At 41.2% G+C, this 16023-nt stretch overlaps 1 protein-coding gene across 1 annotated transcript in view; it reads left to right on the forward strand.

Annotated features, from left to right (window-relative positions):
- Positions 1 to 16023, forward strand: part of LOC124622407 (ionotropic receptor 93a) — a 172890-nt gene that overhangs the window by 117413 nt on the left and 39454 nt on the right. Inside the window, exon 7 of the mRNA XM_047148095.1 lies at positions 7634 to 7733. Coding sequence (XP_047004051.1) covers positions 7634 to 7733 — 100 coding nt within the window. The remainder of the gene's footprint in view (positions 1 to 7633; positions 7734 to 16023) is intronic.

A 16023-nucleotide genomic window follows, 5' to 3' on the forward strand; every position in this document is an offset into this window, starting at 1 on the left:
GACATCACACACATCCATGCCCTAGGCAGGATTCGAAACTGCGACCATAGTGGCCGCGCGGTTCCAGACTGTAGCGCATAGAAGCGCTCGGCCACTCCGGCCGGCCTTACAGTATCCCATTAGTCTTATTTAGAATGGGTCCCACACACTTGAGCAATGGAAAATAAAGCTATATTTTCTATCTGCAAAAAATACCGTGTGAGACTAAAGAAAACTGTGTCCAACATGTGTTTTTTTCTGAATTCGTGCTTAATCTCTAAGAAAAGTCTATATGAATTCAGGAAAGTCATAGTGTATGAACTAAACTCAGGGGTGTTGCAATAGAAACATGTTAGCTGTATTCGTCTGTAAGCCTGTGCATTCGTTTTCTGGTAATTTCTGTAATCTTACAAGGAAAAAGGAAAACTGGTTGTATCCAAGAAAATCTAATTTTAAATATATTTTCTATGTTTTTTTTCTGAAACTGACGATTTTTTCAGACATCGGGTTGTAGTAGGCATATCAGCAGTCAATTATTCAAAATGACAGTCATAATCGCATTATTTATTTGGCGCCAACCGGTTTCAACCCGCGATGGGGTCATCTTCAGGGCAGTTTACACCATTTGGTCGCTAACTATAGTTACCAACCCTGCACAGGCAGGGTGACGACTCTAGCGAGCGACCAAATGGTGTAAATTGCCCTGAAGACGACCCCATCCCGGGTTGAAACCGGTGGGCGGCAAAATAAATAATGCGATTGTGACTGTCATTTTGAATAATTCATTATAAGTAAATTAATCGCTGTTTATCTCCATACAACTATGTTGTCTAAAATTTTAATCAGCAGTCAGACTACGCTCTGACGATTACTCGCAGAATTTCTATTTAACATATCGCCTTCTCCTCGACGTTGTTTCTATTCGCGACACCTGAAACATCAAAATTACTAACATCAAATAAAAAAAAAAACATTTCCACTTCTTTTCAATCTTGCCACGTGTACCTGATCGTGTCATTCGCTAATTGACTAGATTTAAGCATGATTTCGTCCTAGTTAAATTCCTGTACTTTGTTGCAATTCCAGGAAATCTCGAAATCACTCATTTTCATGTGTTGTTTCCTCGCTATGTGTACACATTTGTAAGTCTGAACCTATTAAGAGTCCACTAAGAAAGTCCGCAGTCATCCATAAAGTAATGGTAAAGTAAAAGGAGACTGTTGGTTTTAGGAACTGTGAACCTCACTAAAGAACAATTAACGTGATAGCTCATGAGAATTAAAAAGACTTCAGCTCAGTCTAATTGAACTAAGAACAGATAGAGACATTATTTTCAATAAATCTTTGACGGATGAGGGACTACGTGATCGTATTGTTCTAATGATTATATGGTCTTGCTGCTGTCTTTAAGATGCACCCCTCATTACAAAGGGACAAAACAGGCACGTCAAAGAAAGATCATAGTCGTTGATATGTAAGTGATCATCACGCACTAGCGCGGGGTTCGGTTCAGGATTTGATTGTACCCTCATATATGGCAACTGAAAGAGTAGCAACCTATTTAGCTATTGACAAAAAGACTCAGTTCCCAATAGATTGTATTATGATGCTTCGCGTGGATCGTATATGCAAGTGATAAATGTAATTCATACAGAAAAGTGAATTAAGTGCCTTTAAAATAATGGTAACGAAAACTTCCACAATGAAAACTCATACTGGAACATTTAGAGCAAAACTAGCAAGCGAATACTATTAATGAGGTAGAGTCGTGATATTATTTGATGCCGAGAAATAAAGAATATAGAATATCACGAAAAACAACCGAGTTGGCAGAGAAAGCATCTATCTGGACAGATACGTGTAGCTGACATCCTGGATGTGGTGTGATGATGCCGGATCTTAACTGTGTGTTGAACCGTAACTGCCTGGCCGAGCCACTGAAAGAATGTCATATGTCATTTTTTGCCTAACTAAAGTACGGGCCCTAACCTTAGGCTGGTGTCTTGGGAACCTTGCTTTTCATGTTGAATACTTTTCCTTTTATTATCAGCAGCAGCATCAATAATAGTAGTAGTCGTTGTTGTTGCTAGTGTTATTCTTGTTGCTTTTGTTGTAACGGCATTATACGACGCTGAAAATATAATTAATTTCTAAACATAATCCACATATTTACTTTTACAACAACATTATAACATTTTAATGAGACATGTTTCAGGCAATCAAAGAACTAGTCGTGTTAATTGATAGCGTCAATTAAATGAATCAAGGAATCAATGTATGTTAAATTAAATGAATCAAGGAATCAATGTATGTTAATGAACGTACTGACAATATCAACAGTAACGCCAGGTGTTTTTTTTTTCTTCAGATGATGCAGTTATTTACAGGGAAACATTACCTGAAAAAAAGCGACACAAATATTCAGGCAGATATTGATGAAATATCATAGTGGCATTAACAAACGCAAAACTGTGTCCTCCACAAAACGCAAAAACATAGTGTCGCATGGCTACAATATGAATGAGTCACCTGATGACCTTAGAAGTTAAGTCCCATAGTGCTCAGAGCCATTTTTTGAATGAGTCACAACTGGAATACGTAAATTCATAGAAAGAGCTGGGGCAACAATTTGTGGAAATGTGATACAGGACGATAATAAAGGCGCAATCGCAAGTAAGGCAGGAGATAGACATTGGTTCAGTAGTAGGATAATAGGAAAATGAAGGCAATCTACAAAAGAGACTGCTTACGAAAGCGTCGTGCGGCCCGTCCTAGAAGAGGTTAAGTCACTGGAAGATTTTGCCCAAGTGGCTATTGTAATGGAAGTGGTCAACGACACTATTTTCGCCACGAACCAGAACACGTGATACACAAAAAAATAAATAAATAAAAAAAGAAAACGGAGTACTCGATGCGACAAACGCGGGGTGTACCGGATACATTCGGATAATCAGATTACCTAATACACAAAAATGTTTGAGAAATAATATCATTTTGGTTTTCTTTGCTGTGATTAAACAAGCAACAGGCTTTCACTTAGGTAAAAATATACTGAAATGTATAATAAAATATTTCAAAATATAAAAATGTATGTTTACTTTTGCTTTGAAAGAAATTTTTGAAATGAATTAAATCTATTATTGTAACTATTTAAATAAATATTATATTCTAATTTGAAGAATGTCTGTAGTGTAAGCTTCATGAAAAATTACTGACTTGCAAACTGAATGCGGGCTTGCTGAAAAGCAATGCCCCCTATTTTTTTATGGGAAAACCCTAAATTTATTACACAAAACAGATTTTATTGACATTCTACATCTTTATTCTTCATGTCTACATGTTTGCAACCTTCCGCCGCTAGAGAGCTCCGAATTATAGCGTGTAGCATAAGGTGTGTAACGTTAATTATGTCAGTGCGCGACAAACAGCGTGCTGTAATCGAGTTTCGATTTAGAAGATTTTGCCCACACATGGAGCAGCCTCTCCTTCAACATGACAAAGTCGTACCACACATGAGCCCTGCGACATCTGCAACTATCAGATTCCTTGGGTTCACTGTCAACGATCATCCTCCATATAGTGCCGACTTGCCGCCATCCGATTTTCATCTGTTTTCAAAACGTAAAGCACACCTTCCAGGACTTCACTTTGATAGTGCTTAAGTGGTGCAAGCTGAGGTTGTGGCTCTGTGAGCAAAGTCAGTCTACATTGACGGTATCAACAAACCGCTCTCTCGTTGGGAGACTTTCTTGAGAAATAAATATGTAGACATGAAGATACATAATGTTAACAAGTTTTTTATTTAAAAAGCTTTAAGAGTTTTTACGTAAAAATTCGAAGGCATTATTTATCAGCACGCCATTGTATCCTTGGTCGTAAACAATCGGTATGTAATTGGTGCCCCTGTGAGTTGCGACGCTAGATGAGCCAATTTGTATCGGAGTTAGTTGGTTTACGACGCGAGTGAATATCGGTCAGTAATCTGGATTCTGTTTTGTTCTGTTATAATAAGTAGCACGTTTTGGTTGTACTTGCGAATTATAATTGAAAAAAAGTCTGTGAAACATCTGCAACTTTTAACTGAAATATAAAAACGCAGCACGATAGGAAACCTTTTTGTCCTATTGTAACGAAAAGCAAGGAATTATATCTCTTAGATCATCGAATCTACGAGAAGAAGAAAATTGGATGTTGACAGACTTGATAGTTTTTATTCTGCTGATATTTAAATACTAATGTTCCCCCTCTTTTATTCTCCAGTTGCCTGCAATACTGGAGTACTGCAGAAGAAACGAACTCGTTACTTAAACGAGATTTGTGAATACATTTTTACGAAGAAATTTACTTTAGTAGCAGTAAAGATGGGAACCACTATACATTATACTTTGAGAGTATTGAAACTAAGTGTACATCTACACTGTAAATGGGCCTCAATTCTGCGAAAAGTATTAGACATCCACTAGGTTCTACCATGCGTAGGACGTGACATAGAGCGCTCCTTGTAATAATCCAGCACCAATTTCCTTATCTATCTATCTATTTATTTATTTAACCTGATCAGATTAGGGCCATCAGGCCCTCTCTTACATCGGACCAGTGTTTCACACATACAGCATTTCACACATCAGAGTTATATCATGACAATAGTTTAAATGGTTCAAATGGCTCTGAGCACTATGGGACTCAACTGCCGTGGTCATTAGTCCCCTAGAACTTAGAACTAGTTAAACCTAACTAACCTAAGCACATCACAAACATCCACGCCCGAGGCAGGATTCGAACCTGCGACCGTAGCGGTCTTGCGGTTCCAGACTGCAGCGCCTTTAACCGCACGGCCACTTCGGCCGGCAATAGTTTAAATAAAAAAATTAGATCACTCTAGTCACAATATGAATAAAGAGTAATGACTAAGACCTAATAAAGTAAGTACTGGCAGTATTTTTACAACAGGTGCTATACATACAAATTATGATAAAAGCAATAATAGTAACAGTAAAAAAATCAAATAATAATGATAAACATGAGAAAAATTGGCAATAGTAATGAAGATTTGTGCAGATGTACATTAATAACTTGGTGTGTAAAGTAGATGTTTACTAATATAGCGAGTTTTGGGGAAGGGAGATTTAAGGATGGGGAAAGAGGGAAGTAATGAGGTGAAGTGCATTCATGTACAGAGGAAGGCATTACTGTTGCTTAAGAGATACGTCATTAACTGTTTTTTAGTCAGGGTTTCCGCTACTGTAAAGGACTTGGAGAAGGTGACTGAGCGATGCAGTGGAACAGAGGATTTTATTATGATGGGAGCGTGTGTTTCTGTGATGTTGTTCCGACATAAGCGTTAAGGACGAGGAGAGATATGAGGGACAGTGTACATTTATAAGGCAGTAGATGAGACAGAGTGTATGGAAATCTCTGCGTTTGTCTGCACGCAGCCAGGACAATTTTGCATATGCTGGTGAAATGTGATCAAAAACTCGAACATCACAGATACATCAGACGCAGGCATTCATGACCAGTTCCAGACGTCGCGAGTTTTCCTGAGAGAGGCCTTGTAGGATAATATCGCTGTAGTCAATGATTGGGAGTATAAGCGTTTGTACTAATTTCTTTTTCAGATCGATAGGGAAGAGATTTTTAGATTTTTGTAGGACATGAAGGGATGCTGGTGCTTTTTTGCACACTACAGTTACGTGCTCTGTCCAATTTAGATTTTCATCTATTATTACTCTCAAACTCTTTTGCTGAGGGAGAGAAGTTAATATTTGTTCCATTTAGGATAAGAGATGGTACGGATTCTCGATGTTTTGGGCTAATGAGCTTAGAGTGACCAACAAGTGCCGCTTGGGTTTTAGATGGGTTTAGTTTTAGTCCTATGTCCTGTGCCCATTTTGATAGTGCATCGAGATCAGTATTGAAATTTTCAATAGCTTTCTTAAGATTGCTTGGTTTCGCACTTAGATACAACTGAAGGTCATCAGCATACATATGATATTTGCAATAAGTCAGAACCGATGACACATCATTGACATACAGAGAGAAGAGTATGGGACCTAGTACTGAGCCTTGGAGAACGCCTGACACTACCTGCCGTCATTGTGATTTTATATTCCCAGACAGGAAGTGTTGCTGACGAGACGTCATGTATGAGCGAAACCATTGCACTGCACTTGGTGAGAAATGTAGACCGCTAAGTTTGGCTAGTAAGATGTCGAAGTCGACAGTATCAAATGCTTTGCTGAACTCTAAGAAGCAAATGATAATCGCTTCTTGTCTGTCCATGGCAAGTTTCAGGTCATCTGTCACCTTTATAAGTGCGGATGTTGTGCTTCGATGTTTACGGAAATCTGATTGGTATTCGTCTAGTAGGTTGGTAGTAGTTATGTAGTTGGTGAGCTGGTCATGGACTATCTATTCAAAGGCCTTTGATAGTGCAGGAAGAAGGCAAATGGGGCGGTAGTCAGAGGGTGCTGTGGCTATGTCCTTCTTAGGCAGTGGCTTAATTTGTCCCAGTTTCCAGGCCTCAGGGAAAACACTTGTGATTAATGAATCGTTGAAAATGTCTGTTATAGAGGGCAGTAGTTGATCAATAATAAGTTTTACCATCTGGATAGTGATGCCATCAAGTCCAGTAGATGCAGATCTAATCCGCATTATGGCTTTCTTGACACTATTGCAAGTGACGTGACGTAGATAGAATTTTTCTTTGCTACAGTCATTCATCCCCATAAGTAATTTTGCCTAAACCGAGACTACGGAGATTTTTCCACAGATAGCTGGTCTACATCTACTGTCAGCTAATGTACGGGCATGCCTGAGCTTATCGTTTCTCACCGCTTGACTGACTTTGTTTCGCTTCTGTTTGTGTACAGTGTGATTTTCAGGTGTAGGGTGTATCTTGTATGCTCGATGTGCAGCGTCTCTGAGATTCATGATAACCTCCCTCTGTTTCGTCAACGTTAGTGTAAGTTTCCATTCGTGTAGGAACGAGTTAATCCTTAGAAGATCAGGCCATCTGTATTTTGACAAGTTGCTTCGTGCTTTTTGCAGTAGCGATTACTTCCCGCAACCAATAACGGTTTTCTGTTATTAGTCAGTCCGATTGGGGGAGTGCCTCGGGGGTGGTCCTGCAACGAAACACCATAACCAGCTTTCTGAAGCATTGCTGTAAAAAGGACGGCACGTAGAATGTGAGCCGAGCGAAAGGCAACACTCTACCTAATTCTGTAATTCGCTCGAGTTTTTCTAAATCGTTAACAGAAATTTTACACTATTTTAATTCTTCAAAAAGCAGATGGCCGCACAATAAACTATTACACAGTCAACAATTATGTCTCAACCCTTAGGTTCCAAAAAGAATGAGAGTAAAGCGGTCGCAACCCTGGAACACAAATGGGTCTAGAACCCGCCACATAGCGCAGTCAGTATGTCTAGCTAACATTTTGGTAGGAGCCACACAGCGAACCACCGGCACATCCGAGGAAGGCCGCTGTATATTTCTTATACTGTGGAAAATGATACCATTATTTCGGCTATCTCAGAATTAATCCCTCTAGTTGTTTTCAGAGATACATTCCGATTGCGAAAGTTCAAACATCGGCCCCATAGTTTTAGAAACGCCACGTATCAATCACAGTAATTACGTTTGTTTCAGAACAATGATGAGTACAGCTTCCTCAATCTGTCGTTGCAAGCTGGATACGGCCAGTTCGTCGACGTAAGCGACACTGAGATGCTACTGAGGATAAAAAAGGGTAAGTAATATCGAAGTTCATCGCAAAGAATATGAAAGGCGACCATAACTGGCTTCTGGTATTGCTCCGCCGTATAGGCGAACTCATACTGAAATATTGTGCTAACTTAGTAATGCCGCCCTTGAGCTACAGCTATAGTAGTGTACTTCCTGAAAGACTGAAGTATGCAGCAGCATTTATAGAAATGGTGATAAGCAACTGACCTGTAATTATACACCGAGCTCCTTCCTCCCTACCTTGCCATTTTTTAGATTTCTTTTCTATTTTTACTTATTTATTTTCTTGTTAGAAGGGGTAACCTGGAACAGAACACTGGATCATCTTTCTGAGGATAACCTATTAACAGCAGCTCAGTTTGGCTGCTGTAGAGACTTCTTTACCAAAAAAGCAAAATATGACCTCACGAATTCAGCTGTGGAAGAACTAAACAAGAAAAATATCCTATTGGCATTTCCTGTGATATTACCGAGGACTTTGATTACGTAGTTTATAAAGATCTAATAGCGAAATTAAAATGGCAGGGCGTTACAGGCCTTTCTCTTGCATGTATGGAGTCGTATCTTACCAGTCGAAAACAGAGAGCCACGTAGCAAATATATAGGACGGGAATAAGATTAAATTCGGAGTGGGGAAAACATTGAAGTTATTGTACCACAATGTTCACTGCTTGCCCCAGTCCTTTTCTTGTCTTACGTAAATGGTTTACCCAGTGCATTGGAGGACTCTTCACAAAATGCTAATGTTTCTGATGACACATTATTTTGGTACAAAACCCAAACCCATACATATCCCATAAAGCCAAGAGAAAAATGGCGGGGAATGAAATTTCAAGTAATTCGGTTTGCCTTACAAAAATGTTTTATATGGATGAAGCAAAGCTACGTTCTTCGCTGTAGTTACTTTCTGAGTGGGTATTTTACTTATCGCGCAAAAAATTAAAAACCACTATTTTTGGATTCACGCATGGTTTCCTCTACGCAGTCTTCGTCATTCGATTTTCATTGAAATATATGGTAAAAAAATTATTTTTCCGCATCTCATAGCTTTACGTCAGAGCTTGACAATAAACTGGTTTTCTTTTCTTTGTTGCCTGTAGGGAAACCGCGCATATTTTGAAAAGTTTACAGTGAAAAATACAGTCGCTGGCCAATTTACTTTTGGTGCATTTTACAGCTGCGTAAGTAATGTAGCCATCATATCTAAATTGTTTTTAACTCTTGGAGCAAAGCCGTACCTCTTTCCAGTCTCGCGTGAATACGAGGCACATTTTGGCGTTTGGCCGCGACGATACACGACGCGCCACATTCGAAACTGTGGCCGCTCGCTGCGCTGTGAGGGATTGTCTCGTGTTGCTGTCGATACAAGCCCAAAATATTCACTTGCCCGCGTGCTTTCATGATGGAAAGACATCTTGACCTGAGTATTCCTTTCTGTGTTCCGTATAGTCAACATTTCGTTCACTCAAGAGGACTGTTCGAAGATGATATCTTTCGACCAGCTTGTTGAGAAAAGCCTTGTCTGTGGTAATGCACTAGCAAATCGTATTCGAGGGGCAGATGTCACGAGGAAGATAGCAACGGGAATGAAAGAAACAGGGAATAATTTGCTGTGGAATCTGTATCATCATTTTTAATCCACAGACATCGTGAAACTTCCTGGCAGATTAAAACTGTATGCTGGACCGAAACGCGAACTCGGGACCTTTGCCTTTCGCGGGCAAGTGCTGAACCAACAGAGCTACCCCCGCACGACTCACGCCCCCTCCTCACAGCTTCAATTCTGCCACTATCTCATCTCCTACCTTCCACAAACTTGCTTGTTGCTGTTTCTTATTCAGATAACAAACCCACGGGTTTGGTCGCTGACTGTAAAATGTTAGTCGTTTTCTAAAAATTACTTCATTCGAAACTGAAATGGAGGAGCCCCTATTCAAGGATCTGAAAATATTACCTGCGGGTACACAAAATGAGCAAGCTCCAGCTTCAGTACATTTAAACATGCAGCTTCGAATAGAAGTTGTCTACAGATGCTTTGACGAACAGATGAAGTTTAATCTTTGGGTGCCACGACGGTGTAAAAATATGTGTTGCTTTGTCAGAATGGCCGATACTAGTTGCTCCAAAAAGTGGTAACGTCTGGACTCATTCTGTAGAATTCATGGAATTTCTGTTCGTGTTGAGAGAGCTCACGAGAAAACACTGCCAAATTGTCTTTGTAAGCCCATCGTCATACAGTTAGTTGCGGGACCTCGACTGTTCAATATAAAATGTCGTGTCATTCACCTTCAGCTGTCTAAATTTCCAGTCCTTTTATTTGATCAACCAGTTTGAGCACTACATTGCGGCACCTTCAGGTCCCATGACCGACGTGTAGGAAGAATCCCACCTCTGGTCCAGTCAGAATAGGAGCTAGAATTCAAAAGACTGGTACCCGTAGAATTTTACTTGACACAGCAATCCCTTCGATCATCACTTGCCGACGCCAGCCACACTGTTTGATACAAATGACATTGTATGGGTGCACGCAGTACTTCCTTTGCTTTTTCAGTTCTTTGAGCTTTAAATATTAATAAGCCACAATAACACCCTTTCCAGAAGAGCTCATGACTGCAAGTAAGCCTGAAACTTGATTCGGGCTGTTTTGTTTATAGTAATACAGGTCGCATCGCGTATTGTATCGCATCGCGCCAGTGGAAACAGGGGTATCGCCCACATACGAGGTCTGTTCAAAAAATCCCGGAGCTTTGGCCACAAATTTTTTACACTTATCTTTTACTTAATGTGCATGGTCTCCTTCGAAATACTCTCCTCCACGCTTTTTCACTTCCAGAAGCAGTCTTGGTACTCCTCTTGCTGGGTCGTGCGAAGCGCCGTCTGCAAATTTTCTTTTATCTTCTCTGTTGTTTAAAATCTTCGTCCTTTCAAGCACTCCGTCTGCAGGCCACGAGGGGCCTACCGGGACCATCCGATCGCCGTGTCATCCTCAGTGGGGGGCGTGGGGTCAGCATACCGCTCTCCCGGTCGTTATGAGGGTATTCTTGACCGAAGCCGCTACTATTCGGACAAAGTAGCTCCTCAATTGGCATCACGATGCTGAGTGCACCCCGAAAAATGGCAACAACGCATGGCGACCTGGATGGTCACCCATCCAAGTGCCGACCACGCCCGACAGCACTTAACTTCGGTGATCTCACGGGAACCGGTGTATCCACTGCGGCAAGGTCGTCCTTTCAAGGGGGTTTTCAATTTTGGAAATAAGAAAAGCCGTAGGTCAGGTCTGAAGGGTATGGATGATGGTATGGAGGATGCGGCAGCACAGTGATTTCGTTTTCTGCGCAATAGTCACGCACCAACGGAGATGAGTGTACGAGAGCGATATCCTGATCCAAGAGCCGTGAATTGTCTCGCCACGTTTCAGGCCGTTTCATTCTCATATTTTCTCGCAGGGGTCACAACACGTGCCGATAGTACCATCGATTAACAGTTTGTCCCTGTGGCACGAATTCATGATGAATTAATCCTTCAAAGAAAACCATCAGCATTGCTTTGACATGCGACCTGACCTGACGAGCTTTCTTTGGTCTTGGAGAACCTTTCCCGACCCATTGTGAAGATTGAATCTTTGCTTCAGCTTCATAACCATAGACCCACTTCTCATGACCAATGATGATTCTCTTAAGGAATATCTTGTTCTCATTTGCACGATCCAAAAGCTCTTCGCAGATTGCGAGGCGAAGGTCTTTCTGGTCTCGACTCATGAGCCGTGGGAGGAACTTGGCGGCAACACGATGCATTCCAAGACGCTGTGTCAGAATTTCATGACAGGATCCAACTGAAACGTTATATTGTTCTGCAATATCTTGGACAGTCGATCTTCAATTGGCACGCACTATTTCCTTGACGTTCCTGATATGAACGTCGTCGGTACACATCGAAGGGGTCCTGAACGAGGGTCATCTTTAACTTTGATCCGGCCATTTGTAAACCGTGTGAACCATTCGTAACACCAAGTACAGCTTAAGCACTTGTCACCGTAGGCTCCCTGCATCACTTGGTATGTCTCTTAAAGGTTTTCTTGAGTTTCACGTAAAATTTAGTGCAGACGCGTTGCTCCACTAACACTGACATCTCTAAATTCGCAAACTGTGCGACCCAACGGTCTACTCAATACACACAGCAATGAAACTTCAGCAGTAATGTTATAAGCACAGTCCTGTGCAGGGATGCCAACCGCATTTCACTCCAACACACCATTGGCGCGAAATCACGAATGTTCCGCAATTTTTTGGACAGACCTCGTAAGCGATGCGTCGCGCAACCATTACTACACCGAATCATATCGCATATCGTATCCCCTCTGTGCGAACCACGCCTTAGATCTCCATGTAAAGGGTGCCCACTTTTTATTAAAATATCGATAACGTCAAAGTATTGGTAACTGCTTCTTCGGTGAGTCGCACTTTTCCCATATACGAGCAACATGTACTTTTCGTAGCAGCGAGCTTCGTATGGAGCAAAACAAGGATCATCATTCTCTAACTTCCCATGATGCCAAGTCGTCTGAAGTTACATGAACTTTAACTGAATTTAGCCCTATGTTTTATCAAAAAGAAGTCGCGCAACGAACTCTAACTATAGATCTCAGACGGATCGATCAGAGGTTGAACTTTACTCAATTCCTTCTAGTATCTTTCTCTTAAAGGGTGCTTTAGATTAGAAACCACAGGAGGTGGGGTGGCTTGCTTGTATACACACTGGAGAAAAGTTCAACGAACTAAATTGATTGCAAATGTACATTTATTCGCAAAATGGTAGTTGTCCTGAACATCAGCAAACATTTAACACATATAAAATCCTAATACTATGATACCGTGAGTTTAATCTGTTTGGCATTACACGGATCATCATTGTTTGAGAATTAGGTTGATTAAGGAGCGCAAAATGAATGTTCAAGTGCTCACACGCAAAGATTCAAACATTCACAGAATGTATAAAATTTACTCGCAGTTGTGGAATCTATCTGACGTTAGCTGCATTAGGTACGAAGGTATTACCTACTGAGGAGATATGAATATTTGTTCTAGACATGCACTAGAACCCGGGCGTAACGATTGTCGCGAGCAGTCGCCTTAACAATTTTGGCTGTGCGAGCACACTTCCAGGACCGAACCAAACTTCAGTATGACATACTGCCTACGACCACATCGCTCACAACTTTGGTTGGATTCCCACCTCATTGTTTCAACGAGACAAACGTACTTGTCGTTAGTATTCCGTCGGGGGTTGTAATACGTGTTTTTAACAATGTCTGAAGAAACGGACATTGGTGACCATCTTGCAGTAGCGGGAATCCAACTCACGTTCGAGTGACGGGGCCGTAGACATACGGAAGTCTGAGACGGTCCTAGGAGCGTGAACGGATAAAATTGTTAAGGCGGCCGCTCACAACAAGCGGAAATTCCGGCCCGGTACAAATTTCATTGTCGTCATTCCCCTTGCACAACTGATGGTTGTTCATGGTCGCAACTGCTTGTATATTTCATAACTGTTGTAGTCGAAGCAGTACCTGTTCCTTCGGGAGCATGCATGTCGGAAGGAACATTGCATCATTCTCCTTGACAACTCAGGCACTGCAATATCGTATTAATCGGCATCCTGATGCAAGAAGTGATCGTGACCGAATGTAAGACAAGTGCGGCTCCTTCTGAAACTAATTAAATAATAGCAAAATTATCACTTGCGAAAACCCCATAATGTTGCTGACAAATGACTAAAAACTACAGAAAATTCTTAACATGAAAGACTGAGCTGACCCCCATTCAAAATCACCTTCCAAGTGCACACAGAAGCGCAGATCATACTCACAACATACCGGCACCGCTACTGCTCAGTGACTAATTAATTCTGCACAAAATGCTGCCTCTCCTCCGTGCACAGAGAGCGAAAATACTTTGCTGGGGCGAACTGACCGACCAATCGACAAACCGAATATTTCAGTGGCGCCAGACGTCTTCACCAAACAGGAGGTAGAAGAAACAACGTCTGTTCGTTTTGCTCAAAATTTTCCATCGGTTCATCGTCTAAAATTCGAACAAGCGCTTGTCTTGCGCGTGTGTTTGCAGGAATCAGTCAGGAGACCACACCCTTAAGAAAGACTGGGCAGATTAATGCCCTGCCTGAGCCGTGCTTCAAGCCAGCTTCGAAAACCAAATTCAAAGTTCAGCTACTCACGGAGGTGTAGTGTGGGCTCTAATTATTGTGTTGTTGTTGTTGTCCTCTTCAGTCCAGAGACTGGTTTGATGCAGCTCTCCATGCAACTCTATCCTGTGCAAACCTGTTCATCTCTGAGTAACCACTGCAACCTACATCCTTCTGAATCTGCTCAGTGTATTCATCCCTAAGTCTCCCTCTGCGACTTTTAACCTGCACTCTTCCCTCCAATACTAAATAGGTGATCCTTGATGCCTCAAAACGCGTCCTACCAACCGATCCCTTCTTCTAATCAAGCTGTGCCACAAATTCCTCTTCTCCCCAATTATATTCACTATCTCATTAGTTACGCGACCTACCCATATAATCTTCAGCATTCTTCGGTAGCACCACATTTCGAAATCTTCAATTCTCTTCTTGTCGAAACTATCCATCGTCCATGTTTCACTTCCCTACGTAGCTACACTCCATACAAATACTTTCAGAAAATACTTCCTGACACTTAAATCTGTACTCGATATCAACAAATTCCTTTTCTTCACAAACGTTTTTCCTTGCCGTAGCCAGTCTACATGTCATATCCTCCCTACTTCGACCATCATCAGTTATTTTGCTCCCCAATAGCAAAACTCATCTATTACTTTGTCTCGTTTCCTAATCTAATTCCCTCAGCATCACCTGATTTAATTCAACTACATTCCATTACCCTCGTTTTGCTTTTGTTGATGTTCATCTTATATGCTCCTTTCAAGACACTGTCCATTCCGTTCAAGTGTTCATCCACGTCCTTTGCTGTCTCTGACAGAATTACAATGTCATCGGCGAACCTCAACGTTTTTATTTCTTCTCCTTGGATTTTAATTCCTATTCCAAATTTTTATTTTGTTTCTTTCACTGCTTGCTCAGTATACAGATTGAATAACATTGGGGATAGGCTCCAGCCCTTATCACTCCCTTCTCAACCACTGCTTCCCTTTCATGCCCCTCGACTCTTAAAACTGCCGTCTGGTGTACAAATTGCAAATAGCATTTCGCTCCCTGTATTTTACCCTCACCACCTTCAGAATTTGAAAGAGAGTATTCCAGTTAACATTGTCAAAAGCTTTCCGTAAGTCTACAAATGCTGGAAACATAGGTTTGCCTTTCCTTAATCTATCTTATAAGATACGTTTTGTGGTCAGTATTGCCTTGCGTGTTCCAACATTTACACGGAATCAAAACTGATCTTTCCCGAGGTTGGCTTCTACCAGTTTTTCCAATCGTCTGTAAAGAATTCGTGTCAGTACTTTGCAGCCATGACTTATTAAGCTGATAGTTCGGTAATTTTCACACTTGCTTAACACCTGCTTCCTTTGGATTGGAATTATTATATTCTTCTTGAAGTCTGAGGGTATTTCGCCTGTCTCATGCATCTTGCTCAACAGATAGAAGAATTTTGTCACGGTTGGCTCTCCCAGAGCTATCAGTAGTCCCAATGGAATGTTGTCTGCTCCCGGGGCCTTGTTGCGACTGAGGTCTTCCAGTGCTTTGTCAAATTCTTCATGCAGTGTCATATCTCCCATTTCATTTTCATCTACATCATCTTCGATTTCCATAATATTGCCCTCAAGTACATCTCCCTTGTATAGAACCTCTATATACTACTTCTGCCTGTCTGCTTTCCCTTCTTTGGACTGGTTTTCCATCTGCGCTCTTGATATTCATACAGATGGTTCTCTTTTCTCCAAAGGTCTCTTTTTTCCTGTGGGCAGTATACATCTTACCCCTACTGATATATACCTCTACATCCATACATTTATCCTCTAGCCATCCCGCTTAGCCATTTTGCACTTCCTGTCGACCTCATTTTTGAGACGTTTGTATTCCTTTTAGCCTGCTTCATTTACTGCATTTTTATATTTTCTCCTTTCATCAGTTAAAATCAATATCTCATCTGTTACCCAAGGATTTCTACTAGCCCTCGTCATTTTACCTACTTGAGCCTCTGCTACCATCACTATTCCATCTCTCAAAGCTACCCATTCTTCTTCTACTGTATTTCTTTCCCCTGTTCTTGTCAATTGTTCCCTAATGCTCTCTCT

The sequence above is a fragment of the Schistocerca americana genome, chromosome 7, assembly GCF_021461395.2.
Source record: "Schistocerca americana isolate TAMUIC-IGC-003095 chromosome 7, iqSchAmer2.1, whole genome shotgun sequence".
NCBI lineage: Eukaryota > Metazoa > Arthropoda > Insecta > Orthoptera > Acrididae > Schistocerca > Schistocerca americana.